A 25,661-nucleotide genomic window follows, 5' to 3' on the forward strand; every position below is an offset into this window, starting at 1 on the left:
ATGGAGCTTGACGTACCAGCTCAGGAAGTTTATTCCAGGCATAAGGTGCAGCAAGAGTCTGGAGTTAGCGATGGAGGAGAAGGGTGCAGATAAGACAGATTTACACAGTGAACAGAGTTCCCGGGGAGGAGTATAGGGAGAGATAAGATTGTAGAGGTACTAAGGAGCTGCAGAGTGAATGCACTTGTAAGTCAATAAGAGGAGTTTGAATTGTATGCAGAAACGGATAGGGAGTCAATGAAGTGACTTGAGGAGAGGGCTAATATGAGAATAGCGACACTGGCGGAATAAAAGTTGTGCAGCAGAATTTTGAACAGATTGAAGAGGAGAGAGATGGCTAACTGGGAGACCTGTGAGAAGCAAGTTGCAATAGTCTAAGCAAGAGGTGATAAGAGTGTGGATAAGGGTTTTAGTAGTGTGTTCAGAAAGGAAAGGATGAATTTTGGTGATATTATAGAAAAAGAAATAACAGTGTGTTGAATATGTGCAGAGGAGAGAGAGGAGTCAAAGACGACCCCAAGGTTACGAGTTCATGAGACAGGGAGTGTTATTCACAGAGATAGAGGTTGGTTTAGGGGGAAAGATAAGAAGCTCGGTCTTGGTCATGTTTCGTTTCAGATGGCTGTAACACATCCAGGCAGCAATGTCAGACAGGCAGGCTGATACTTTGGCCTGGATTCCTGCTGAAGTTTCTGGTGTGGAGAGGTAGATCTGGGAGACATCAGCGTAAAGGTGATACTGAAAACCATGGATGGCAATCAGAGCACCAAGGGAAGAAGTATACATGGAGAAAAAAAGAGGTCCCGGGACAGGACCCTGAGGTACACCAACTGATAATGGGATAGAAGTGGAGGGTCCACCAGACTATACACAAAACGTACAATGGGAGAGATAAGAAGAAAACCAGGAAAGAACAGAGCCCTGAAATCACATTTACTTGTTCCACTCCATTTATGATTTTATAGACCTCTAACCTATCTTCAAGATGAATGATTAGCCCCATCATAGTTAGCAGGATTTGAACATGCACAGGGAGACCTGAGTGGATTTCTAGTTCATCACCTTAACCATTTAGCCATGACTGCAACCTGCCTGCAATCTAAATTTATTTCTTGGGCACTCGTTATGCTGTAGTTGATCCAGTTGAGGAAATGTCTCTCAATGATCTTTCTTTAAAAGTGATGTATTTAGAGGTAATCTGTTCAGCAAGGCCTATCCCAGACTTGTAGGCCCTGTCCTGTAGGGACCCCTTGTTTGCATATTCTATCCTCTCTCAAAGGTAGTTTCTGCTTTTCATATGACTCCGTTAATTCTTCTGGCCTCTAGAGAGAAAGTCTTCTCAGGGAAGTATAAAGAGGCTCGTCTTTTGACAAATGTCCTCCTGCTTATTTTTGTTTTGGTCAGAGAAAAGGGGAGGCAACGTCTCAGGTCTCAATAGCTCACTAGGTTAAGAAAGCCGGAAGCTTGACATACATTGCTAAAATGTAGGCAATGCCTGAAGGTCTTCAGGCTTACTTGATCAAGATATAAGTGTTTCCTGGGAGGAGAGATTTGCAATGAGGTCACTTGGTCTTCACTTGCATTCCTTCACTACCATCTAGTTGTCTAGGCCAGAAAGGACAATGCTTTTGGAAGGTCAGAATTCCACTCATTTTCACAGCCTGGATACATCCCTTAGATTAAGACTGGTTTGCTGGGACAATAAGGGAAGGAAAAATGTGGTCTTACATGAGTCTTACCACACCAGTTCTATTAGTCCACTCTACCTATATGTAGTAGATGAAGATTCATATATTAATAGTAATCTTTGCCCTTAGCATTCCTGTTTATGGGATTGTCAGGCGTACCTTGTACATTTGGTGATCATGAGGCCATGAGTTGCAGTTTGCAAGTTCTCTTAGCTTGGAAAAAAAGAGAAGTTATTTTGTTATAGGCATTTATACTAGAATATTGAGGGCTGCACAGGATCCTGTATAAGGTGATGTCAGCAACTTGGTGTTCTCTGTCTCCATATCCTGGTAGAAGAACATAATCCATGCATCTGGACTGGTCTGGCATGACTCAAGGAAAGAAAATTAGCAAGTAAGCCCACAATTTTCCATTGCCTGTGTTACGCAGTTTGGGGTTTGCCTTCTCCCTGTGTCTTTTTGTAAAAGTTACCATATAGAAAATCCATTCTGTCTGTGTTGTTTGTGACCTTTGAAACCTGATCTACTGTTACTTGGTCAAGACATACACTGCATTAGGTCCAGTTGTTTTCTGCTTGTATGTCACAAACTTGTCAAAAATCTGTATGGCTTTTATTTTCTCCTCCGCTTCTATTATAACTAACAAAATATATAGGAGAATATTTTCAGAAACACTTGAATGACATGAGTGAGGTAGGGTCTCATAACTTTAAACCCGGCTACTATTCACATCACTCCCGTGGTGAATCTATGCTCGTGCACAATGATTAGATTTTGATGCACGAGCATAGATTCACCACGGGAGTGATATGAATAGTAGCCGGGTTTAAAGTTATGAGACCCTACCTCACTCATGTCATTCAAGTGTTTCTGAAAATATTCTATATATATATTTTTGTATGTCACAAAGCCAGGATTATGCCTGAAGTTTGCTGCCTCTCCCCCAAGAATGACTATATAATGGGGCTCATTTTCAAAGCACTTAGCCTTCCAAAGTTCCATAGGTGAAGGCTAAGTGCTTTGAAAATATGCAATGTCTCAAAATGGGTTAGATTTGCACATACTATAACAGTATAAGGGTAAGTGGAGTATAATCTCAAGTCTCTCAAACTTATTGCTAACACTTGCTGGAGTACTTGAATTGTGCCAAAACGAACTTCCTTCTAGAGTTCATAGGATGTAATATTACTCAATTGTGCATGGAAATGTCTTTTAATAGGAATATCTGTGTATCTTTCTGCCACATTTTCTTGGTCTCTGACTGTACATTTGGGTGCTTGAGGCCCTTTTCTCTCTTCCTGTAGGGGTCCTGAAATATTGCCATCTGTGTTAACATTCAGTGCTACCCTTTTAGGTGCGAGAGGCCTTGCAGGATGTTCCTGGGAAGTATGAAGAGTTTCTCCGTGTCATCTTTGAGTTTGAAACCAGCTCCCAGCCACAGACTGCAGTACAGCTGTACTCCAGCCTGCGAGGCCTGCTCCTGGAGTGGCCTCAGCTGCTCAAGGACTTTGCTGCATTTCTGTTACCTGAGCAAGCTTTGGAGTGTGGACTGGTAAGTTGTGAGGAGTAGGGGAGAGGTGGGCATACAGGGGATGAATCAGAATCAAGGTGACGTACTCTGTAGCTGTCCTGGGTAGATGATGCCTTTGAAGTGTGTATAGACGACTTAGAAGATGCTTCGCACAGCAATCTGAAGAAACCAAGAAAACTCTTGCACATGACTGTCTAGAGAGGAGAAGCACACCAGCTTTCCCAGTATTTCTCTTTCTTCTGTCCCCTACTTCCCTCTCCCCCCGGGTCTGTTATTTTGGGCACGGCAGTGAGCTTTTCCACACCTTCCACCTTCTCTTTCCAGTTTGAGGAACAACAAGCCTTCGACAAGAGCCGCAGATTCCTTCGGCAGCTGGAAATCTGCTTTGCAGAGAATCCCTCACACCACCAGAAGATCATCCGTGTGCTCCAGAGCTGTGCCGACTGCTTTCCGCAGGAGATCACACAGGTATGTGGCCTGTAGCATGAACTTTTCTGAAGGATCTCTGAAGTGACTGTGTCCTGACCCAAGAGGCCAGAGGGGTGTTTCATGCCTTTGCTGTTTTTATTCTGTAGTTGAAGACGCAGGTGTGGCAGCTGCTGAAGGGACATGATCACCTGCAGGATGAGTTCTCCATGTTCTTTGATCAACTGCGACCTCCAGCCAGTCGCATGGGAGATTTCGAAGTGATCAACTGGACCGAAGAAAAGGAGTATGAGGTGGGAAATCCCTTACTGGAGGGGGGAGAGGAAGGGGGCAAGGAGGGCGAGCATTCTGAGAGGCTGCAGTAAGGGAAAGGGAAATGGGACTTGATATACCGCCTCAGGCAGCACTTTTCTTTCAGTTTGATGGTTTCGAAGAGGTGGTATTGCCAGATATGGAAGAGGAAGAAGAGCCAGCCAAGATGCACACGTCTTCAAAAAGTAAACGGCGGAAAGAGACCCATGAAAAGGTCAGGGGGCTTCCTTCTTTCCTCAGCGCACGCTTGTACTGTATTGGGGAAAAGCATTTAAGTATTTTTTGGTTTACAGGAGTTGGAGTGGGCAGAGGGGGTGAAAGAGTGCTCATGCACTCGTGCTGATGGAGGGACGGAGCAGAGAGTGAAGAAGAGCAAGCGTAGGATCTGCAGCCACTGCAGCAGTAAGGTCAGTGATAGGGATCTAGGTCTACAAAGGCAGAGTTTTTTGTATGCAGATGACTTGGGGGGGGGGGGGGGGGGGGGGGGGGGCGGTATTAGTATCCTGCACCGATGGGTAGCGAGCAGTGTTTTCCAAGTTTTAGATGGATCAGTGCGGCCAAAGTGATGTTCTTGTTGCTGTGCTGGGGATAGAAGTGGAAAGCTTTTGTAGGGGCTGGAAGGGCTGGCCTGTGCCTTCCACTAGGGTGGGGGAGGGGCACCAACACAGCTGGCAAAGCTAGCAACAGGGAAGCCCCTTAACAGCCACTGTCACCGGTCCGACAGGCCTTTCAGTATTTCAGCACACATGCTTAAGGCTTTCCGTGTCCTGTCCATTTTGAAGACATGTAGGAGCGGCTGAGGATATTCAGGCCTTAAAGGGCTTCCCTACCACTTTCTTTGCTTCTAGGGAGGTGCTGGATACCTTGGGGGTGGGAGGGAAGGAGGGAGATGCTAGAGTACGGTGGTGGTGGGGGGGCATGGCTGATGGTTCACCTGGAACATCCAATATTTCTGGGCCAGCCCTGTGGCAGACAGGATCCCTCAGTCTTTAAAATTATGACACCACAGGACTGTATGTGCACAGCCACTTTCATGGCACACTTGGATAGACAACAGGGGTGGGGAGGAAAAAGAGGGAGAGAAATCCAGTTAACACCTCTGTGACCTTCAGGCATGCGACAGCAAGTCCATTAAAACCAGAGACTCACAAGAGGGGCAAAATGGGAGCCCGCCAGGAGACAGGAGCCCACAGAAGGATGCTGGCATAGGCCGTATCACCGCTGAGGAACGTCCGGATGAGAGAGAGCGAGCTGAGGTTGAACTTCTGCAGGACAAGAAGAAAGCCAGTCTCAGGAGGTCTTCAGGTCAGGAGAGGGCACTTCCAATGGTACAGTGAATACACGCTGCTTTTTGGGCTTCAGTACTTACTTTCCCTCTCACGTGTGTTGCCATACTGGGACAGACAGAAGGTCCATTTAGTCCACTATCCTGTTTCCAACATTGGCCAAGCCGAGTCACAAGTACCTGGCAAGAAACAAGATTTTATGCTGCTTATCCTAGAAATAAGCAGCGGATTTTCCCAAGTCCATCTTAATAGTTGTTGGACTTTTCTTTTAGGAAATTATCCAAACCTTTTTTCCAAGTCCATCTATTGATTCTCATCATTGAACAGCATTGTTCCATGGCCAGAACCACAAACTGCAGCCTGGGAGCACCACCTGTCCCTTAGCAGCTGATATCTGTGTTCCAGCCAGGTCCTAAGACACTGGACTGTGGCCTTAGGGGAAAAAAACTACTTCTGTGTTTCCTGCGGAGAGAACCTGGGACTGCAGAAATTGTTTGCTCACGGTACTTACTATGGAGTGCTATAGAAGCCTTAATGATACTCTCTTTTATTTCGTATTATTTTGCTAACATCGCAAGTCCTTTGTATCGCTACAGGTATGACCTCGCCTTCAGTGTTGTGTGCAGTTTCAAAAAAAGATAGAGTAACTGGTTAGCTTCAAAGGATCTGTTTGACGCAGTCCCCTTGGGGAGATTGCACCAATGATGTTTCTCCAAGAGCTTCTGCCTTGAAGGGAAGGGTTAGGATGGCTGTTGTAGTTGGTGATTTGATTATTAGGCATGTAGATAGCTGGGTGGCTGCAGGACGTGAGGATTGCCTGGTGACTTGTCTGCCTGGTGCGAAGGTGGTGGACCTCATGCGTCAACTAGATAGGATTTTAGATAGTGCTGGCTGTCTTGGTACATATAGGTTCCAATGACATAGGAAAATGTGGGAGGGAGGTTCTGGAAGCCAAATGTAGGTTCCTAGGTAGAAAGCTGAAATCCAGATCCTCCAGGGTAGCATTTTCAGAAATGATCCCCGTTTTATGTGCAGGACCCAAGCGACAGGCAGACCTCTGAAGTCTCAATGCGTGGTTGAGACGATGGTGCAGGGATGAGAGATTTAGATTTGTTAGGAACTGGGCAACATTCTGGGGAAGGGGGAGCCTGTTTCAAAAGGATGGGGATAGAACCAGGCTGCTGGTACTAACATTTAAAAGAAATAAAGCAGCTTTTAAACTAAAATGGAGGGGTGGGGGGAAGCCAACAGTCACCCAGGAGCACATTGTTCAGTGTGGAATATCCTTGAAGGATACCATTGAAACAGGATCTTTAGGGAATGGTGAAAGAAAGCCAGGAGTGTTCAATGGGAGAATAAAGGATGCAAACTATCCCCATTAACTTCAAAGCAGCAAGGGAAAAAGACAATTTGAAGTGTCTATATACAAATGCTAGAAGCTTTAAAAATAACAGGAGAATTTGGAGTATAGATAAAATTGGCATTTCAAAGACTTGGTGGAAGAACAAGCAATGGGACACTGTTAGGAGGCTACAAATTATATTGCAATGATAGAATGGATCAAATTGGAGGGGGGGGGTGCTATATGTTAAAGAAGAGAATTGAGTCAAACATTCTACATGAAACAGCAACCTGGAATCTTTATGGATAGAAATTCCAGGTGTGAAGGACAAGGCTATACTACCATCAGCCAGGAAAGAACGAACAGATGAAAATACATTTACAGAAATTAAGAGTTGGCAAATTGGGCAACATGATAAGAATGGGTTATTTCAGTTATCCTAATATTGACTGGATAAATGTTACATCAGGGATTGCCAGGGAGGTAAGATTTCTAAATGTAATAAATGACTGCTTCTTGGAGCAACTGGTCCAGGAACCAACAAGAGGGGGAGCAATTTTGGATCTAATCCTTAGTGGAATGCTGGGCAAAGTATGAGAGGTAACGGTGTTGGATCCGTTGGGAAACAGTGATCATTACACGATCAAATTTGAGCTGATATCTGGAATGAACGCACTAAGGAAATCTACTGTAGCAGCTTTTAATTTTCGAAAGGGTGACAATGATAAAATGAGGAAAATGGTTAAAAAGAAGCTGAAAGGAGTGGCTGCAAAGGTTAGGACGTAATACCATTGTAGAAGCCCAGCTTAGATGTATGCCACATATTAATAAAGGTGGGAACAAAGCAAACAGCCAGCTTAGTTAAAAGGTGAGGTGAAAGAAGCTATTGGAGCCGAATGAAGAAAATAAGAAGCAACAGAAGCACTGTTAAGCCAGATGCAAAGCATTGCTAAAGAAAGCTAAGAGAGAATATGAAGAAAAACTCATAGTAACACTTTTTTCACATATCAGAAAGCCAGCAAGGGAATCTGCGGGATTATTAGATCAGGAAGAAGGAAAAGGAACAGAGAGGACAAAGCCATTGTGGAGAGATTCTTTGCTTCGGTCTTTACAGAAGAAAATGTAAGAGATCTATCTATACTGGAAATGGTTTTCAGGGGTGATGCGGAGGAACTGAAAGAAATATCAGTGAACTTGGACGATGTACTGAGCCAAATTGGCAAGTTCAAGAGTGAAGAATCACTTGGATCGGATGTATTGAAAGAATTCAAACATGAAATTATTGATCTGAAGCCTGTCATTAAAATCATTCGTAGTACCTGGAGGGTGGCTAATATAACGCCAATTTTGAAAGAGGGTTCCAGGGGTGATCGGTGATCTGGGAAATTACAAACTGGTAAGCTTGACCTCAGGGCCGGGCAAAATAGTGGAAACTACTATAAAGAATAAAATTACAGAACACGTAGACAAACATGGTTAATGGGACAGAATCAGCCAAGGGAAGTCTTGCCTCACCACTCTGCTTCATTTCTTTGAAGGTGTGAATAAATATGCCAATAAAAGTGAGCCGGTTGATGTAGTACATCTAGGTGTCGTGGGATGGGAGGCAATGTCCTTCTGTGGATTAAGAATTGGTTATTAGACACAAAACAGAGGGTAGGGTTAAATGGCCAAATGTCTCAATGGAGGAGGGTGAATAGTGGAGTGCCACAGAGATATGTACTGGGACTGCTGCTATTTAACATAATCTGAAGTGATTAAATTTGCAGATGACACAAAACTATTCAAGTTGTCAAAACGTATGCCAATTGTGAAAAATTGCAGGAAGACCTTAGGAAATTGGAAGACTAGGCATCCAAATGGCAGATGAAATTTAATGTAGACAAATGCAAAGTAATGCACATTGGGAAGAATAAATCTGAATCAGAGTTATCTAATGCTAGGGTCCACTTTAGGAATCAACACTCAAGAAAAAGACCTAGGTGTCACTGTAGACAGTATACTGAAATCTTCTGCCCAGTGTTCAGCGGCAGCCAAAAAAGCAAACAGGATGCTAGGAATTATTAGGAGAGGGATGCAAAATGAGACCAAATATATTATTATGCCTCTATCACTTCATGGTGTAATCTCACCTTGAGTATTGTGCTCAGTTCTGGTTGACGTATCTCATAAAGGATATAATGGAATTAGAAAAGGTTCAAAGAAGAGGAAACAAAATGATAAGAGGTGATAGAACTGCTGCCCTATGAAGAAAGGCTAAAGTGGTTAGGGCTCCAGCTTGGAAAAGAGAAGGCTGAAGGGATATAATTGAGGTCTACAAAATCCTGAGTGGTGTGGAACAGGTGGAGGTGAATCGATTTTTCTGTTATTCAAAAAGTGCAAAGACCAGGGGACACTCAATGCAAATGCATAGAAATACCTTTAAAACGAATAGGAGGAAATATTTTTTTTTTCATTCAAAGAATAGTTAAGCTCTGGAACTCATTGCCGGAGGATTTGGTAACGGTGGTTAGCGTATCTGGGTTTAAAGAAAGGTTTGGACAAGTTCCTGGAGGAAAAGTCCTTCGTCTGTTATTGAGATGGACATGGGGAAGCCATTGCTTGCCCTGGGATTGGTAGCTTGGATTGGTGCTACTAATTAGATTTCTGCCAGGTACTTGTGATCTGGATTGGCCACTGCTAGAAGCAAGATACTGGGCTAGAGGGACCATTGGTCTGACTCAGTATGGCTATTCTTATGTTCTTGTGGAAAAGGTACAGAGAGAGGATTAAGGGAAAGGGAGCAATTCTCATATGAGGAAAGGATAAGAAGTTAGAGCTCCAACTTGGAGAAGAGACAGCTGGGAGATACAATAGAGGTCTATAAATACTGAGTGGAGTGGAATACTCAATGAAGTTACATAGTGGCAGATTTAAAACAAAGGAAAAAATATATTTTCACATAATATAGTGAAGCTCTGGAACTCGCTGCTGGAGGATATGGGAAAAGCAGTTAATGCAGCTATATTTCAAAACATTTAGGAAAAGTTCCTGGAGGAAAAGTCTATAAACTGTTGTTAAGGTAGACTGGGGAAAGCCACTGCTTATCCTGAGATATTTGTGACCATCATTGGCTACTGTTGGAAACAGGATACTGGGCTGGATGGCCCTTTGGGCTGACTCAGTAGGGCAACTCTTAAGTTTTCAGTGCTGCTACTGGTAGAGCTGCTGACGTTTTCAGTTATGAGTCAGACCAGTGCACTTAATTTTGTATTTACTTTGAGTGGAAAATATGAAAGCAAATTGATTTTTTAAAGTCTTTTTTTTTTTGGACAGGGTGCCAGAGCGAAGGAAAGTCACCTGCTGTGCTAGAATGTCCTGTGAAGGAAAGAGTGCCTCCTGACAAAGGTTTAGTCCAGGGCTTGCAGCCTCCCTGCTCAGCAACAACTGGAGAAGTCCCAAGCTCCACCGATACCCTACAGCACAGCAGCCCAGGGACTGCTGAAAGTTACGAAGGTCTTTATCCACCAGAACTTCAACCCACCAACACGGACTCACCTGCTCCTGAAAACAGTGGCAAAGGATGTGGACATGGGAGGACAGGGGTCACCCAAAAGCCCTCTGGGACTGGTAAACCTCAGTGCAACTGTGACCTACGGCAGTCATCTCAGCCCATCTCGGTTTCAGAGCATCTCCTAATGAGGTCCAGGCAGCAGAGCCAGCCTGTAGCATCTGAGTTCAGTCACAGGCCTGCGCCCCTCAACTGTCCATCGGCAACATCAGTAGCTGATGTTGGCAAATTGAGCATCCCTCTGAAAGGAGAATCAGGAGTTTGTGAACAAAGGTTTCCAACATCTGGAAACAGCTGCAAGGCACTGGACATGGACTGTAATACCCATAACAAAGCTCCCCCAACAGGGTCAGGCAAGGAGAAGTGCGCTAAGCTACAGAAAGGGACTGAAGCCACTGTGTGTGCTAAGAACAGCACCGTTAGCTCCACTGGCGAGAAAGTCGTCCTCTGGACCAGGTATGGACTTTCAGACTCACTCTCTCTTCCTGCAGGCTTGTGGTGGGGCCCTTGGTCATTCCTCGTTTAGGCTGGAGATATCCTGACTCCACCAGTTTGGGTGTACTTGTGATATGGCTAGAAGGCAGCATGTGACAGCTGTGTGAAACCCCTTTTACAGTCAATGGCTTCTCTGTTTCCTGGCAACATTAATATTAATCATGTCTGGCTCTGCTCAGCAGATGCCACGTCATCCACCTTCCTTTTCTTCTCTGTGTATCCTTTTAATCCTGGTTTCCCCACCAATTTCTGCTTACGGTAACCGAGGCTCTGTGACTTTACAGCAGGTGCAAGGCCAGAGACCAGTGGCCCACAGCTAGCCAATTCAAGAAACGGGATGTGGGGGTTTACTACATTATAAATCGATAACCCACCTAGCACAAAATGTAGTGACATATTACAAGACGACCCTAAAAAAAAAAAAACTTTTACGTTATTTCATGTGGAAAACCCAGCTGTGGAGTTGAAGGGATTGTTGGTCAGTAAGGAAGCAGAGAGTGTTTAGTTCTTCTGTTCTCTTTTCTCAGCCCATCTCATTGTGTAAGCGTTCTCACCTGGCCTGAACATGTGCGTACCTTGTCTCTGGTGGAAGACTGGCCATTGTCCCAGTTCATAGGCCTCGTTTCCAGAACTTTCCCTCTTGTTGTTTCAGGGAAGCTGACCGTGTGATTCTTACTACGTGTCAGGGAAGAGGAGCCCATCGGGAAACCTTCCAAAGCATCTCCCGGCAACTGGGTACTAAAAGCCCCAGAGAGGTAAGGAGGGAACAAGGAGTTGTGTTTTCCTAGTAAAGCCTTAGTTTTTGTGGCTATCTGGATAACTTTTACTAAAACTAATTTAAAAATCTGGTTGGGAAAATGCATGCTACATTAATTGAGATACATGTAAGAAAGTCAGCACCTAACTGGGTTGATAGTAGTTGGTAAAGCCATAGTCACGTAACCCCGGATTCTATATAGTGCAACTGAATTCAATTAGTGCCAATAATTGAACTTAAGAAGCAATTATTGACATTAATGGGCATTTATTAGAATTTATGCACACTAATGTCTAAGCATATTCTCTAAAGTGATGCGCGTAAGTTGTGGATCTGCAAAAGGGACGTGACCGTAGGTGTTCTAGAATTTACACACACTATTTTAGAATATGCCTGTTGCGTACTTGAGGTGTCGGCATTTATACCAGGTTTTCATTGGCGTATTCTAAATGGTGCCTAAATTTAAGCATGATTATATAGAATCCAGGCTGTAGTTTTTATTTTTCTATTGTGTGGCTTGTCAGAGTAACATACTCTTGTGTCCCCCACCCCTCCCAGGTGTCCCGGCGTTTCAGAGAACTGATGCGACTTTTCCACACCTCCTGTGACCTCAGTTCTGAGGAAGATGAGTGAGGAAGTAGAGCTACTTCATTTACTTGTCACTACAGCAGAGGTAGGCAATTCCAGTCCTCGAGAGCCGCAGGCAGGTCACGTTTTCAGGATATCCACAATGAATATGCAGGAGATAGATTTGCATACCAAGGAGGCAGTGCTTGCATATTCATTGTGGATATCCTGAAAACCTGACCTGCCTGCGGCTCTCGAGGAGTTGCCTACCCCTGCACTACAGCACCAGTGAGGAAGGGCCAGCTCTCCTGCTTGACGTCACAACTTGTAAATGTGTTTTTAACTTAACCCAATATGTGAACTGCTTTCTCTGTGTATGTCACAGTCCTGTTGCTGGCAATAGAGATGTACATGCACCCATGCCATTGGTTGATCTGTGTTTTTTTGAACTGGTACTGAACCAGGATGAAGGCGCTTGCCCTATAGACTGGAGTCAGGTGTGCGTGTGTGTTTGTGTCCTGTTAGGTGAGGCTGAATTGTACTACTGAACAGATAGAAGATCCTAGGACCAGGCACCCATGAAGGTTGGCAAATTATTCTCTTCTCTAGCAGAAAACCAAGTTCTTGTATTTAAAAATAAGTTATTATATACAGATATGGTGTTATATTAACTAGAGAACAATTCACGTCAGGTTGCCTTTGATCTTAGTTTAGTCAATGGCTCCCTGCCTCATCGAATTCAAAGCTGCTCCGGTAGCATTCAGCCAGGTTCTTCAGTTCATGCAAAGCCTCATGGAATTCAGCTAACTCCAGCCCCGTGCTGAAGAATGCGGCCCAGCGGCGCACATCCACCTGACTGATCTCCTCATGTAAGTTCTCCAAGCTGCGGTGCAGGAGAGGGGAAGACTGGAAGGAGCTGAGGACAGGTACACTCTCGACCACTGCAAGGAAAAGACAAGACCTTAGCAAAGCAGCCTGACACTGGTCGTTACCTAGCCAGGCAACTACTTCCTCTTACCTCTGGGGCAGCTCATCGGCTCGTCCATGATGAAACCCTGCTGGTTTACAAATGGGGAGAAGAACTGGGGGTAGGGTGCTGCCACCTTGCAGGGCCCCTCCAACACATGTGAAGCACTGTCATGAAGAAAAGATAAAATGAAGAGCCCCGGTCACTACTTCCTCATTTATAAGAGGCGCTGTATCCTATCGACACTGATTTCTATAGAGTTTCTCAATCAGAACTGACCTGAGCATCCCAGGATACAGAGTTTGCAAGTAGCAGGCCAGGACTTCATCTCCTGTGTCGCACGCATGTAGTCTGGAATAAGGACTAATCCCAGGCCGAAGGTTACTATACAAAGCAAGTAAAAACAAAATCAGTACTCTAAGCCTTCTCTAGCAGAGAAACAGAGATGACAACTCAGGCCTGTGTGATCATGGACAGGACAGGGAGTGTCATTTTAAATAATGGGGGACACAGATGAAGTCTCTGTACTGGCTCCTGCTTCACACCTGGTCTGTCTCGCTCTCCTGATCCCCCTTAGCACCACGGACTGAGCAAAGCAGCGATTATGTGGTGCGTCTCCACAAGATGAGAGACACTTCCAAGGCATCGCTTCAGGCATGCTACACAGCACATCTGGGAGAGAGCGGGAGCAACCTACAGGAAAGGGAACAGATGCCCAGGCACTGACAACCTGCAGGGGGACAGGAGGCAGAACAGCATCATTAAAACTCCCCCTCCTGCCCATACCATAGCTGCTTACGCTTCTCACATGCACCACCTACCTTTCTCCCAGAGAAGTTCAAGGCATCTGCCAGTTGCGCCATGCTCAGTGGGGAGCTATGCAGGCGGTAAGGCATGCTGAGGCTCTCCAGGGCTGTAGCCAAGAGAGCACTGCTGTGGTAGTTCAGAGCCGACTACTCAGAAACAAAAATCAGAGTTAGAAAACTTAATGAAAAGTAGCAGGTTAGGAATGGAATCTCATAATCCTGCCACTTACATCGTACAGCAGATGCGGGAAACTGACTGGAGCCTGTGGCCGGCGGCCTAGAGTCCCATTCAGTGACAGTGGACAGAAGAGGGAGCTTTGACTGGCGAGGTGAACAATGCCCAGCATGGTGTTTAGAAGCCTGTACATGTCCTTCACTGGCTCCTGCAGTGCAGTTAATGGGATATGGTTAGCACAGTCTAGCACAGGGCTTCATTTCCACTTATGATACATCGTCCCTGCTGCTAACTCACCCTCTGAGGAGGAAGAATAGGAACCGTGCCCCAGGTAAGGATACCTCGGCCGGAAAACTCATCGCAGAGAAGTTCAGTCACTTTGGCCCCAACCCCCGAGAAGCCATCATGCAAGTCACAGAGAACTTGAAATCCCTAAATGGAGAAATGAGAAGCGCACCCACGAGGAGAAAGAGAGGTGGGGATTACAGAATATGCGATTTTAAATAACACATCCAGGCTCATTCCCTCTCCTGTGCTTTGCTGTCACCCCAGTGGTTATTATAGGTTCTTAGTGGGAGGCCAAGGCCGCAGTGCTGTACCTGAAGGTAATCACATTCTTCTATATAAAAATGCAGCCGGTCTTCCAAATCCTGCAGGTAGGCTGGTTCACTCAGGAGCCTCTCCCCCTGCCCGAAAGCATCCAGCCGATCTGCTTCCCTGTGAGAGAATGAGACCTTCTGAAAGAGTTGCAACCATTTGCCTTCTAAAGTTGCCTGGGGGGTGGGGGGGGGGGGGGCAGAGAGACACACAAATCTCCACCGCTAATCACCTCATCCAACTCACCCTTCGTGACTATACTGCCGCACCACACAAACGGTTTTGGGGTGTAGGTGTGTCCGAAGGTAATCGGACCAGACTTGAACGCTGCCCTCCAAATGGTAAGTCTTCCGTAAAGCTTTTGGGATGCCCTGTGTCATGTTTCCTTGAGAGATGCCTGGAAAAGAGGAGGGGGGGGGGGGAAACTTGCTCAGCTGGGGTGTCCATCTGTGGGACTGTATTTAAGCAGATTCACAAGAGGAGATTATACTTCTCTGAGGCCAAAGCATTTCTCAAAACCTACTATCACGCTGCAGCCAAGTTGGCTTTCTGAGGCAAACTCTGATCACCTCAGCTCCTTTTCGCCAGAATAGGGTTCTTTCATCTGACTACAATAGCAGAAGTTAACAGACACCAGTACTAAGTGGCTCTTACACAGGCTTCTGTAATAAAAGACACTTAACACAGCGACTCTATTGATTTTTGTATTTAATGGAGTAAGAAGGAAATAAAATACTGTAAAGTTCCTTATCCATGCAGTTACACCAATGTGAAACCCAGTTTCTGGCAGAAGACTTCAAACCAGGTGTGTTACCAGCCTGCACCCCCTCCCCCTGGTACGAGTAGCAAAGAAGCATGACTACATATCCCAGAATGCATTGGTATGCAAGTTCAAGCACCAAGAACTCCCTTCAGACACTGGCAAACAAAGGTGGGAAAGAAGGAAAATTTACGGGAGTTTGCATATGTGTGTTATTCCTGGAGCTGTGATAGCGCACAGGCGTCCAGAACGGCCCACCAGCGGAAATCCAGCAGTGCAAGAGAGAAACGTGACTGTGCCCGAGGTCACAGATCTCTTGCACCCAAGCTGCTAGATGGGTGGGGGGCAGTATGTGCTATGGCCTCTGAGGATATTCTGAAAGCTTCACTGGTAGGGTCTTCCCAGGACAGGTTTGGGGTTTGAGAAGCATTGTTGTAGGGGCCGAGAGAGTAAAACATGACACGAGGACAGGGCAGCAGAGGAGCTGCTGAGTTACATAAGCATGCCACACCAAAAGCAAACACCACAGCCTTCTGTCAGTGACACTGCTACTGGCTGTCCTGGGCGGTGCTCTGAGTACACAGAAGACATGTGCTACACACACACACAATTCCACACGACCTTTGCAAAGGAAGAGGCTGGATGGAGCTTCAAAGCCCAGCTCCAGAACACAACCCTCCCCACCCCTTCTACAAAGCTTTTTTTTAATTTTGGATTTCTTTGCTGGCCAGACTGCCTGCTGAATAAATCTGTGGGTGTAGAAAAGACAGCACTGAATAACATCCGTTCCCACAACAGCATAGAGAAGGGAACAGACGAGGCCGGATCTTAACTGTATCTCCTTGGCAAAGTACCCCAGAGATCCAAAGCCGCACTTTGACAGCTTGGATAACTTACCCCTGAGCTGACTATTCAACCCACGCATGAGGAAAGCAGAGGTCCTTAGATAGGGCCAGCAACAGGCCATGTTTTCACGATATCCCTACAGAATATGCTTTCTACCTCCACTGCAGACAAGTCTCTGTCATACACATTTCTTAAGGATATTCTAAAACAGAAGGGCTAAAGCAGATGGTGTTCTCGTCAATCCTCCCAGCCAAGGGTAAAAACCAAAGCAGAAGGTTCGCCTGCTGAAGATGAGAACGGCCATATCATAGAGACTGCCACTTTCCTGGACCATGGGATGATTTATCCAAGGGTTCCTGAACATTTATTTCAGGGCCTCCTAAACAGGGTCACAAGCTACGTGAGAGCTCCAGAGCATGTCACTGTCGTGACCACAGAAAGATGGAAAAATGCTATTCTATTTATCTTAATGTGGTAAGAGAGTAGGGTTTAAGTGGTCAGTATTCTCACTGGAGAAGGGTAGATAGTGGGGTACCCCAGGGGTCTGTGCTGGGACCGCTGCTTTTTAACATATTTACAAATGACCTAGAGATGGGAGTAACTAGTGAGGTAATTAAATTTGCTGATGACACAAAGTTGTTAAATCGCAAGAGACTATGAAAAATTACAAGAGGACTTTATGAGACTCGCCGTCTAAATGACAGATGACGTTTAATGTGAGCAAGTGCAAAGTGATGCATGTGGGAAAGAGGAACCCTAATTATAGGTACGTCATGCAAGGTTCCACGTTAGGAGTCGCGGACCAAGAGAGGGATCTAGGTGTCATCGTTGATGATACGTTGAAACCTTCTGCTCAGTGTGTTGTGGCGGCTAAGAAAGCAAATAGAATGTTAGATATTATTAGAAATGGAATAGAAAAAAATGAGGACGTTATAATGCCTTTGTATCGCTCCATGGTGCAACCACCTCGAATATTGTGTTCAATTCTGGTCACCGCATCTCAAAAAAAGATATAGTGGAATTAGAAAAGGTGCAGAGAATGGCAACAAAAATGATAAAGGGATGGGATGACTTCCCTTTCAGGAAAGGCTAAAGTGGCTAGGGCTCTTCAGCCTGGAGAAAAGACGACTGAGGAGAGATTTGATAGAGGTCTATAAAATTGCTTGTTTACTCTTTCCAAAAATACTAGGACTAGGTGACATGCAATGAAGCTACAAAGTAGCAAATTTAAAACGAATTGGAGAAAATATTTCTTCACTCAACATGTAATTAAACTCTGGAATTCATAGTTAGAGAATGTAGTAAAAGCAGTTAGGTTAGTGGGGTTTAAAAAAGGTTTGGATAACTTCCTAAAAGAAAAGTCCATAAGGCTAAAGAGGAAATTGGAGGGTCATGGGATAGGAGGAAATGTCCTATTGTGGATTAAAAACTGGTTGAAAGATAGGAAACAGAGTGGGGTTAAATGGGCAGTATTCACAATAGAGAAGGGTAGTTAGTGGGGTTCCTCAGGGGTCTGTGCTAGGACTGCTGCTTTTTAATATATTTATAAATGATTTAGAGATGGGAGTAACTAGCGAGGTAATTAAATTTGCTGATGACACAAAGTTATTTAAAGTCGTTAACTCGCGAGAGGATTGTGAAAAATTACAGAAGGACCTTACGAGACTGGGAGTCTAAATGGCAGATGACATTTATTGTGAACAAGTGCAAGGTGATGCATGTGGGAAAAAAGAACCTGAATTATAGCTACGTCATGCAAGGTTCCACGTTAGGAGTTACGGACCAAGAAAGGGATCTGGGTGTCGTTGATAATACACTGAAACGTGCTGCTGCGGCTAGGAAAGCGAATAGAATGTTGGGTATTATTATGTTCAATTCTGGTCACCGCATCTCAAGAAAGATATAGTAGAATTGGGAAAGGTGCAGCGAAGGGCAACGAAAATGATAGCGGGGATGGGACGAATTCCCTATGAAGAAAGACTAAGGAGGCTAGGGCTATTCAGCTTGGAGAAGACGGCTGAGGGGAGACATGATAGAGGTATATAAAATAATGAGTGGAGTGGAACAGGTGGATGTGAAGCGTCTGTTCACGCTTTCCAAAAATACTAGGACTAGGGGGCATGCGATTAAACTACAGTGTAGTAAATTTAAAACAAATCGGAGAAAAATTTTCTTCACCCAACGTATAATTAAACTCTGGAATTTGTTGCCGGAAAACGTAGTGAAGGCAGTTGGCTTGGACGGTTTCCTAAAGGACAAGTCCATAAACCGCTACTAAATGGACTTGGGAAAAATCCACAATTTTCGCGATTAACATGTATAAAATGTTTTGTACATTTGGGTAGTTTGCCAGGTGCCCTTGACCTGGATTGGCCGCTGTCGGGGATAGGATGCTGGGCTCGATGGACCCTTGGTCTTTTCCCAGTATGGCATTACTTATGTAGTTATGTTATTAAAATGGACTTAGGGAAAATCCACTGCTTATTTCTGGGATAAGATGCATAAAATGTATTGAGCTTGTCTGAGATCTTGGCAGGTACTTGTGACCTGGATTGGTCACTGTTGGAAACAAGATGTTGGGCTTGATGGATCTTCGGTCTGTCCCAGTATGGCAATACTTATGTACTTCACAGTGGGAAACGGCGAGTACAGATTTAAATGAAGACATTCACAATATCACTGTGAAAGAGGAAGTAGTACTGAGAGGTAATTTCAATATACCTGGTCCCTGCATGTCTCCAGTACAGGAACTGCAGAAGTCACGTCCCTGAACAAGACCCAGGTAAACCCACAAACATAGGGGCCAGGCTGAAGTGGAAGCAGTGAAAGGCAGTGCCCATCTGCCACACAGGACTGAAGGAGTAACCTGGTGGTTAAAGCAGCAGAGAACCAAGGAAGCCAGGGTTCAAATCCTACCGACATTCATGGAACCTTGTACACGTCACTTCACCCTCCACTACCTCAGCTTCAGGGCTAATTTGCCTTGAGCAGGGGCGTGGAAAGGCACAATCCAAGTTAATATAATGCAGTTGGCACATGGCTACTGGACTTTTGCAATGTTATCAGTGGTGCAGCTGGTACGAGACACTGCACAGGCAGATGTAGGCCTTGGGAGTTCCTGAGCTGGACTTCATTTCCCCTACAGTAAAAGCTCCACAGCAGCCCCTAGTGGAAATATGGCAAACTGCTACAATGAAATCCCCATCAGAAATCCATACAAACTTGTATCAAGACAGTTAACACTCGCATCCACCTCAGCATGCCAGACTAAAATTAGACAGTCATGCTGCTTCCTCTCCACCCTCCACACACAGTCTGTGGCTCACACACCTCTATGGTCAGAAAAACCTCTTGGGCCTCCATCTGCTTCAGTAATGGTCTGCCCCTGTTAAGACAAAGCAGAGGAATAAGGCATCAAACCTAGGCCACATGACAGGGCAAGAGGAATGCGATTATCTTTATTGTAACCACGTGAGGTGGTAGGTACCTGACGCTATTCATCTGTTCAAATTTAACACTTAACCCTCAGCCCCCCCCCCCCCCCCCCCCCCCACCTCTGCCTCACAGACGTTTTTCCCCGTCGGGTTTTCTTTTTTTTTTTTTACCTCCAACATGCTGAGGTCCTGTAGAAAATGGTTCTTAACAGGAGGCTCTTCCTTGTGTGTTGTCACCGTTCCCTTCCTGCAAGACAAACAGATAAGATCCCGAGTCTCCGATCACCTCGGTACAGCCTTCCTTTTCCAACTAGAACGTGAACTGCTAACCTTGTACCCCTGTACTTGAAAAGCAAGGTTACTTACCTGTAACAGGGGTTCTCCGTAGATGCAGGTACGCTCATAGCCTCAGGCCCCAAAGCAGTTCTTCAGCTTAGATATGTCCGAGTTTCATATCTCTGTGCATGCGTGGGAGTTCCCCACCCTGTTATGGTCTGCCCTCCTCTCCCTTAGTCTAACAGCCGCAGGTCGCATTCACAGGTTCTTCAGCTCTCGGGTCTCTCAAACATTTTGTCAGTATTTTTACATTTACAGCAAGATTTCTTGTTTTCTCGGGCAGGCTACTAAACCGCAATTTCAACTACTAAATTTAATTTTCACATTTATTTCCATCTGCATCATGGCAGTGCCTCCTGCGGCGGTTTTCCTTGGTGTCAAAACAGCTTCCCTCTTGCCTTAAAGAGCTAGCTTTTGTGCGTGTGTGCTGCTGTGCCGCAAAATCAAACCGCTCGGGCAAGCCACTAACATGCACACAGTGATTGGGGGACTCTGGATCTGTTGCCCAGCTTGATTGAGAGTAAAGGTCCGTTCTCCCCTCCCTCACTGTCTCAGACTAAATAAATAAAAACACACACTTCCTAATCCTCAGGGATTCATTTTTCACAGCACCAAACCCAAAAGTAAAAGCTTCCACCTTGGTGCTCCAGTCAGGAATCAACCCCTTCAAAACAGAAGTTAACTCAAAGCCTAATGCCTCTCCTTAGTCCTGCATATATAATGCTGTGACATCCATTGTAACCTATTGATCAGACGACAACTCATTACTCCTGAAGATGTAATAATTCAGCCAATTCTCAAATGTATGACCTAATATGAGGTATCATTGATTGGAGATAAGTATCCACATGTTGGGTCAATGGTTGACACTAATGGGTGCCCTGGAGGCTGCATCATTCCGGAAATCACTAAAGACTAACTTGTTCAAAAAGGCATACCCTAACGAGCCAACTTAAATGCCTGAATCCTGCAACACAACGATACTAATACTTGAACGGGACATAACTTAACGCTTCCTCCTGTCTATTCCCTTATGTATCTGTCACATATGCACCTTATTATACCAAAATATCACTCTGTATTTGTCATACCAGAAAGGCGATCGCCTCACGGTACTATGTAAGCCACACTGAGCCTGCAAATAGGTGGGAAAATGTGGGATACAAATGCAACAAATAAACTGTTCGAGCCCTTGCCTTTAGCTTCAGGAAACCAAGAGGGGTTGGTGGTTGGGAGGTGAGGATAGTGGAGGGCAGACTTATACGGTCTGTGCCAGAGCCGGTGATGGGAGGCGGGACTGGTGGTTGGGAGGCGGGAAGTACTGCTGCGCAGACTTGTACGGTCTGTGCCCTGAATAAGGCAGGTACAAATCAAGGTAAGGTATACACATATAAGTTTATCTTGTTGGGCAGACTGGATGGACTGTGCAGGTCTTTTTCTGCCGTCATCTACTATGTTACAGGAATTCAGACCACTTGAGAGAAATGCCTATGTTACTGTTACTAATACCTTCCTTCAGCTGTAGTATGATCCCTGTCCTAGGCAAAGCCAATAAAGAACAATGACTCTTAATTCTTACCATGCTACAGTGCAGTCTATTTTATCATCCCCATATAAGCATCCTTCTTGCCTCAGACAGTTCAGACTTCCTGTAGACGAAAAGAAAAGAACTCAGCAAACACATAAAGGTTTCCATTTCCCTGCAGCAGAGGGAGAAGGACGAACACGCAACCTGCTGCAATATTCCCTCGTTTTATTAAAGATTTGCATACCATCCTGTCTACCAGTAGCAAAACTAAACTTATCTGCTCGTGAGCATGACCACAGGGATGTGGTCTCCTCCAGTCTTGGTAAGGAGTTTAGGGTTTCAGGGCCTGAAGGTGTGCGCCCTTATGAGTGCACAGCACTGAAGCAGCCAAAGCATAGCCCTCAAAAATGATCAGGGTCAATGGCCAGTATTTTGGCAGGAGGAAGGGGGGACTGAGGGTTGACCTAGCAGTTTCTGTTCCTTATAGTTCAAGCTCAACAGGAAATAAGGTGCTTAAAATGCACGTTTTCTCAGCACACACATGCAGCTGTAACCAAGCGACACCCTCATTTAATTTATTTTTTTTTACCTAAGGTGTGTATTATTAAATATTTCATTTTTAGGGGAAAGAGATGTTATTAATGGGCACTACTTGAGGAATTCCCCTAATTACTTTAGTGCTTTGAGGATGGCTCCTACCTTTCAGATCCATGAGGATCAAGCGAGGGGTGTAAGTCTTCTGTCCATTCAGTGTCCGGCCTTCCCTGAACAGCACATCACTGCAGATCTCTGGCTCCCTCGCACTAGCACGGGAAAGCGCAGCCTCCTGCGAATCAAGGAGCACATGGGGTAAATGCCAGCACACAAGCCCCTGTCCAGTAGGACTCCCTCAGTAAGACAGAGAGAACATTAAAGGAGACTAGGAAGCAAACCAGCAATGGGGGAGGAGTCATTTGTGCTCTGCATTAATACTGGAGCACCTGAGCCATGTCCCTTCCATTACTGTTTTCCACCACTCCAATGCCCCTTCCTTAGATCCCCTTTACCCCCCCCCCCCCCATGACCTCTTTCCCTTGATGCTGCTGTCCCACACCCCCCCCCCCCCAATTATGTCTTTTCCTTACTACTCTCCACTCCCCCTATAACCCCCTTTTCCTTAGTGCTCTCCACTTCTCCCCCCATGACCCCTTTCCATTGCTGCTCTGCACAACCCCCAGAATGACCCCTTTCCCTTGGTGCTCTCCTCCCACCCCCCAGAACAACCCCTTTCCTTAATGCTCCCCTCCCCCAGAACAATCCCTTTTCCTTACTGCCCCACCCCAATAACCCCTTTTCCTTGGTGCTCTCCCCCCCCCCAGAACAACCCCTTCTCCTTAGTGCTCCCCCCCAATAACCCCTTTTCCTTGGTGCTCTCCCCCCCCCCCCAGAACAACCCCTTCTCCTTAGTGCCCCCCCTGAACAACCCCTTCTCCTTGGTGCTCCCCCCCCCCCAGAACAACCTCTTTAACTTGGTGCTCTTCCCTCCCCCCAGAACAACCCCTTCTCCTTAGTGCCCCCCCTGAACAACCCCTTCTCCTTGGTGCTCTCCCCCCCTCAATAACCCCTTTTCCTTGGTGCTCCCCCCCCCCCCAATAACCCTTTTCCCTTGGTGCTCTCCCCCCCCCCAATAACCCCTTTTCCTTAGTGCTCTCCCCCCCCCCAGAACAACCCCTTCTCCTTAGTGCTCCCCCCCAATAACCCCTTTTCCTTAGTGCTCTCCCCCCCCCCCCAGAACAACCCCTTCTCCTTAGTGCCCCCCCTGAACAACCCCTTCTCCTTAGTGCTCCCCCCCTCAATAACCCCTTTTCCTTGGTGCTCTCCCCCCCCCAATAACCCTTTTCCCTTGGTGTTCTCCCCCCCCCCAATAACCCCTTTTCCTTGGTGCTCTCCCCCCCAATAACCCTTTTCCCTTGGTGCTCTCCCCCCCCCCCCAATAACCCCTTTTCCTTAGTGCTCTCCCCCCCCCAGAACAACCCCTTCTCCTTAGTGCCCCCCCTGAACAACCCCTTCTCCTTAGTGCTCCCCCCCTCAATAACCCCTTTTCCTTGGTGCTCTCCCCCCCCCAATAACCCCTTTTCCTTGGTGCTCTCCCCCCCAATAACCCTTTTCCCTTGGTGCTCTCCCCCCCCCCCCAATAACCCCTTTTCCTTAGTGCTCTCCCCCCCCCCAATAACCCCTTTTCCTTGGTGCTCTCCCCCCCAATAACCCTTTTCCCTTGGTGCTCTCCCCCCCCCCCCAATAACCCCTTTTCCTTAGTGCTCTCCCCCCCCCAGAACAACCCCTTCTCCTTAGTGCCCCCCCTGAACAACCCCTTCTCCTTAGTGCTCCCCCCCTCAATAACCCCTTTTCCTTGGTGCTCTCCCCCCCCCAATAACCCCTTTTCCTTGGTGCTCTCCCCCCCAATAACCCTTTTCCCTTGGTGCTCTCCCCCCCCCCCAATAACCCCTTTTCCTTAGTGCTCTCCCCCCCCCCCCCCAATAACCCCTTTCCTTTGGTGCTTCCCCCTACCCCCTTCGAATCGTCCTGCCCCATCCCCTAGATGCCCCTGACCTGCAGGTTCAACCAGTGCGCCCCCACGAAGTTCGCGTAGTGGCCGAGCTGCAGGGTTAGCGCCTCTCTCCACGTACGCGCCATGCCCGACACTGGGCCGCAGCAGCACCAGCAGCAGCCGCCTGCCTCCTAGCAACCTGGTCCTCGTCTTTCCCCGACCACGCCCACTGAGGCGGAGTCAGCTTCCCAGTTCGCAATTTTGATCGGTCAGAACACCGTCACTCAACTCTGCCACCCTATGGAGAAAGCAGGTCGCATCACGCGCCATCTCCCCGCCTTCTGCGTTGTTACGGAAGGGTTTAAAGTGTCTTCCTGTTCTTGTCAAGTAAGGTTAGATTGAAAGAACGGGAGGCGGCGTGACGTCAAAACGTTGAAGCCGGCTCCGCCCCCGCCTCCCCTACACCCATAACAAAGCAAAGCAACCTGTCAGCTGCTCTTTATTTGATGTCACTTGTATGTTTTCAAGCATTCGGGCTTGTGCAGTTGGAATAGTAATGAATCGTGTCATTGGGAGGTTCTGGTCACAGGGATGTTAGCAGAGTTACTAAGCTTCTTTTACAAGCTAACCTTTTTCCCTGTGGGAACCCAGTGGTATATTACAGCTGCCTAGCAACAGGGGGGGGAGGTGCTCCGCTCCCTTTAAAAAGAACGTTGTGAGGTCGTCACTGGGCCCCGCCCTCCTGTGAGGTAACTTCCTCTTTCCGCGAGGGCGGGACCCAGTGAAGAAAGAAAGGCCCGAGCAGCAGGTTTATTTCTCTTCCTGTCTCTCCCCTTCACAGTTGGGTTTTTCTTTAAAGCAGGTTGGGGTGGGGTGGGGAGGGGCCATGAGGGAAAATGGGGCCCTAATGCAAGGCATGTGTAGATGAAGGGGGTTGGAGAGGGGACAGTCCTGCATGGGAGGGGGAGCGAAGAAGATGAGGAAAGCAGAAACCAGAGGCAACAAACTGTAAATATATATTTCTATCTTTTGCTGTTTATAATAGAACATGTAAACAAGGTAATCTTTTTAGTGGACTCATTTTAATGCATTTTACTTTCGGAGAACAAAACCCCCTTCCTCAGGTCAGGATAGGACACTGTAACAGTACTATACTGAATTGACCTGAGGAAGGAGGTTTCGGCCTCTGAAAGCTAAATGTAATAGTCCAATAAAATGGTATTATTTTACTTTCTATATTTGTTTTATTTCTATTTGTTAATTTGTAAAGTGGTGATTGGTACTTGTTAGTTTTTTCAAATTTACATCTGCTGTCTTTATACTTTGCACAGTACTAGGGGACATTTTCTCTTTCTGTGGTGTTGCATTGTATGCAGAGTCTGGCATCGGGGGTTCAGTTTAATTTTTGTCTAAATAGAGAGTTTATGATTACTTATTCTATAGTGGATTAGGGTGTATCTGTGTTTGTCAAAAAGACATGGCTTTCGGTTGGCATTGACAATCTTTACTAATCTGTCTGTTTTCGTTTTACAATAGGTGAATTGATGTTCTAGTGCTCATTGTAGTGTTTAAGATGCTTTCCTTTTCCTTCTGTGACTCGTAGAAATTACTGCATATGGTATAGTAGAATTGCTCTATAGGTCCTGAGTGTTTTGTATTCTTGGCATGCCTAGTACCAGATTTTGGAGGGGGTGTTCAAAAAAGTGACCGGCCACGGGTCTCAACTACCCT

The 25,661-nt window shown here is 46.2% G+C and overlaps 2 protein-coding genes across 5 annotated transcripts in view; one reads left to right on the plus strand and one right to left on the minus strand.

The window, feature by feature from the left end:
- The window catches only part of LOC115457632 (GON-4-like protein), a 98,867-nt gene extending 86,743 nt beyond the window's left edge, over positions 1-12,124 (plus strand). For 2 of the 4 annotated variants that reach the window (XM_030187134.1, XM_030187133.1), the window contains exons 23-31: positions 3,043-3,240; positions 3,544-3,687; positions 3,795-3,938; positions 4,064-4,171; positions 4,251-4,364; positions 5,070-5,262; positions 9,901-10,591; positions 11,283-11,385; positions 11,946-12,124. In XM_030187134.1, coding sequence (XP_030042994.1) covers positions 3,043-3,240; positions 3,544-3,687; positions 3,795-3,938; positions 4,064-4,171; positions 4,251-4,364; positions 5,070-5,262; positions 9,901-10,591; positions 11,283-11,385; positions 11,946-12,020 — 1,770 coding nt within the window. In that variant the 3' untranslated portion in view covers positions 12,021-12,124. Of the gene's footprint in view, positions 1-3,042; positions 3,241-3,543; positions 3,688-3,794; positions 3,939-4,063; positions 4,172-4,250; positions 4,365-5,069; positions 5,263-9,900; positions 10,592-11,282; positions 11,386-11,945 lie in introns of those variants that run through there. The other 2 variants (XM_030187136.1, XM_030187137.1) reach the window with 2 other exon arrangements.
- A 429-nt stretch (positions 12,125-12,553) lies between these two features.
- On the minus strand, positions 12,554-24,140 carry MSTO1 (misato mitochondrial distribution and morphology regulator 1). Its single transcript, XM_030187196.1, has 14 exons — positions 23,993-24,140; positions 22,103-22,229; positions 21,455-21,524; positions 19,711-19,786; positions 19,436-19,490; positions 14,746-14,896; positions 14,502-14,619; positions 14,200-14,334; positions 13,958-14,110; positions 13,743-13,874; positions 13,467-13,651; positions 13,201-13,305; positions 12,973-13,088; positions 12,554-12,895 (listed from the first exon to the last, which is right to left on the minus strand). The coding sequence occupies exons 1-14, from the start codon at positions 24,074-24,076 to the stop codon at positions 12,669-12,671; spliced, it is 1,734 nt and encodes a 577-aa protein (XP_030043056.1). The 5' UTR covers positions 24,077-24,140; the 3' UTR covers positions 12,554-12,668.
- Between the last annotated feature and the right edge of the window lie 1,521 nt (positions 24,141-25,661).

This window comes from Microcaecilia unicolor, chromosome 14, assembly GCF_901765095.1.
Source record: "Microcaecilia unicolor chromosome 14, aMicUni1.1, whole genome shotgun sequence".
Classification (NCBI taxonomy): Eukaryota; Metazoa; Chordata; class Amphibia; order Gymnophiona; family Siphonopidae; genus Microcaecilia; species Microcaecilia unicolor.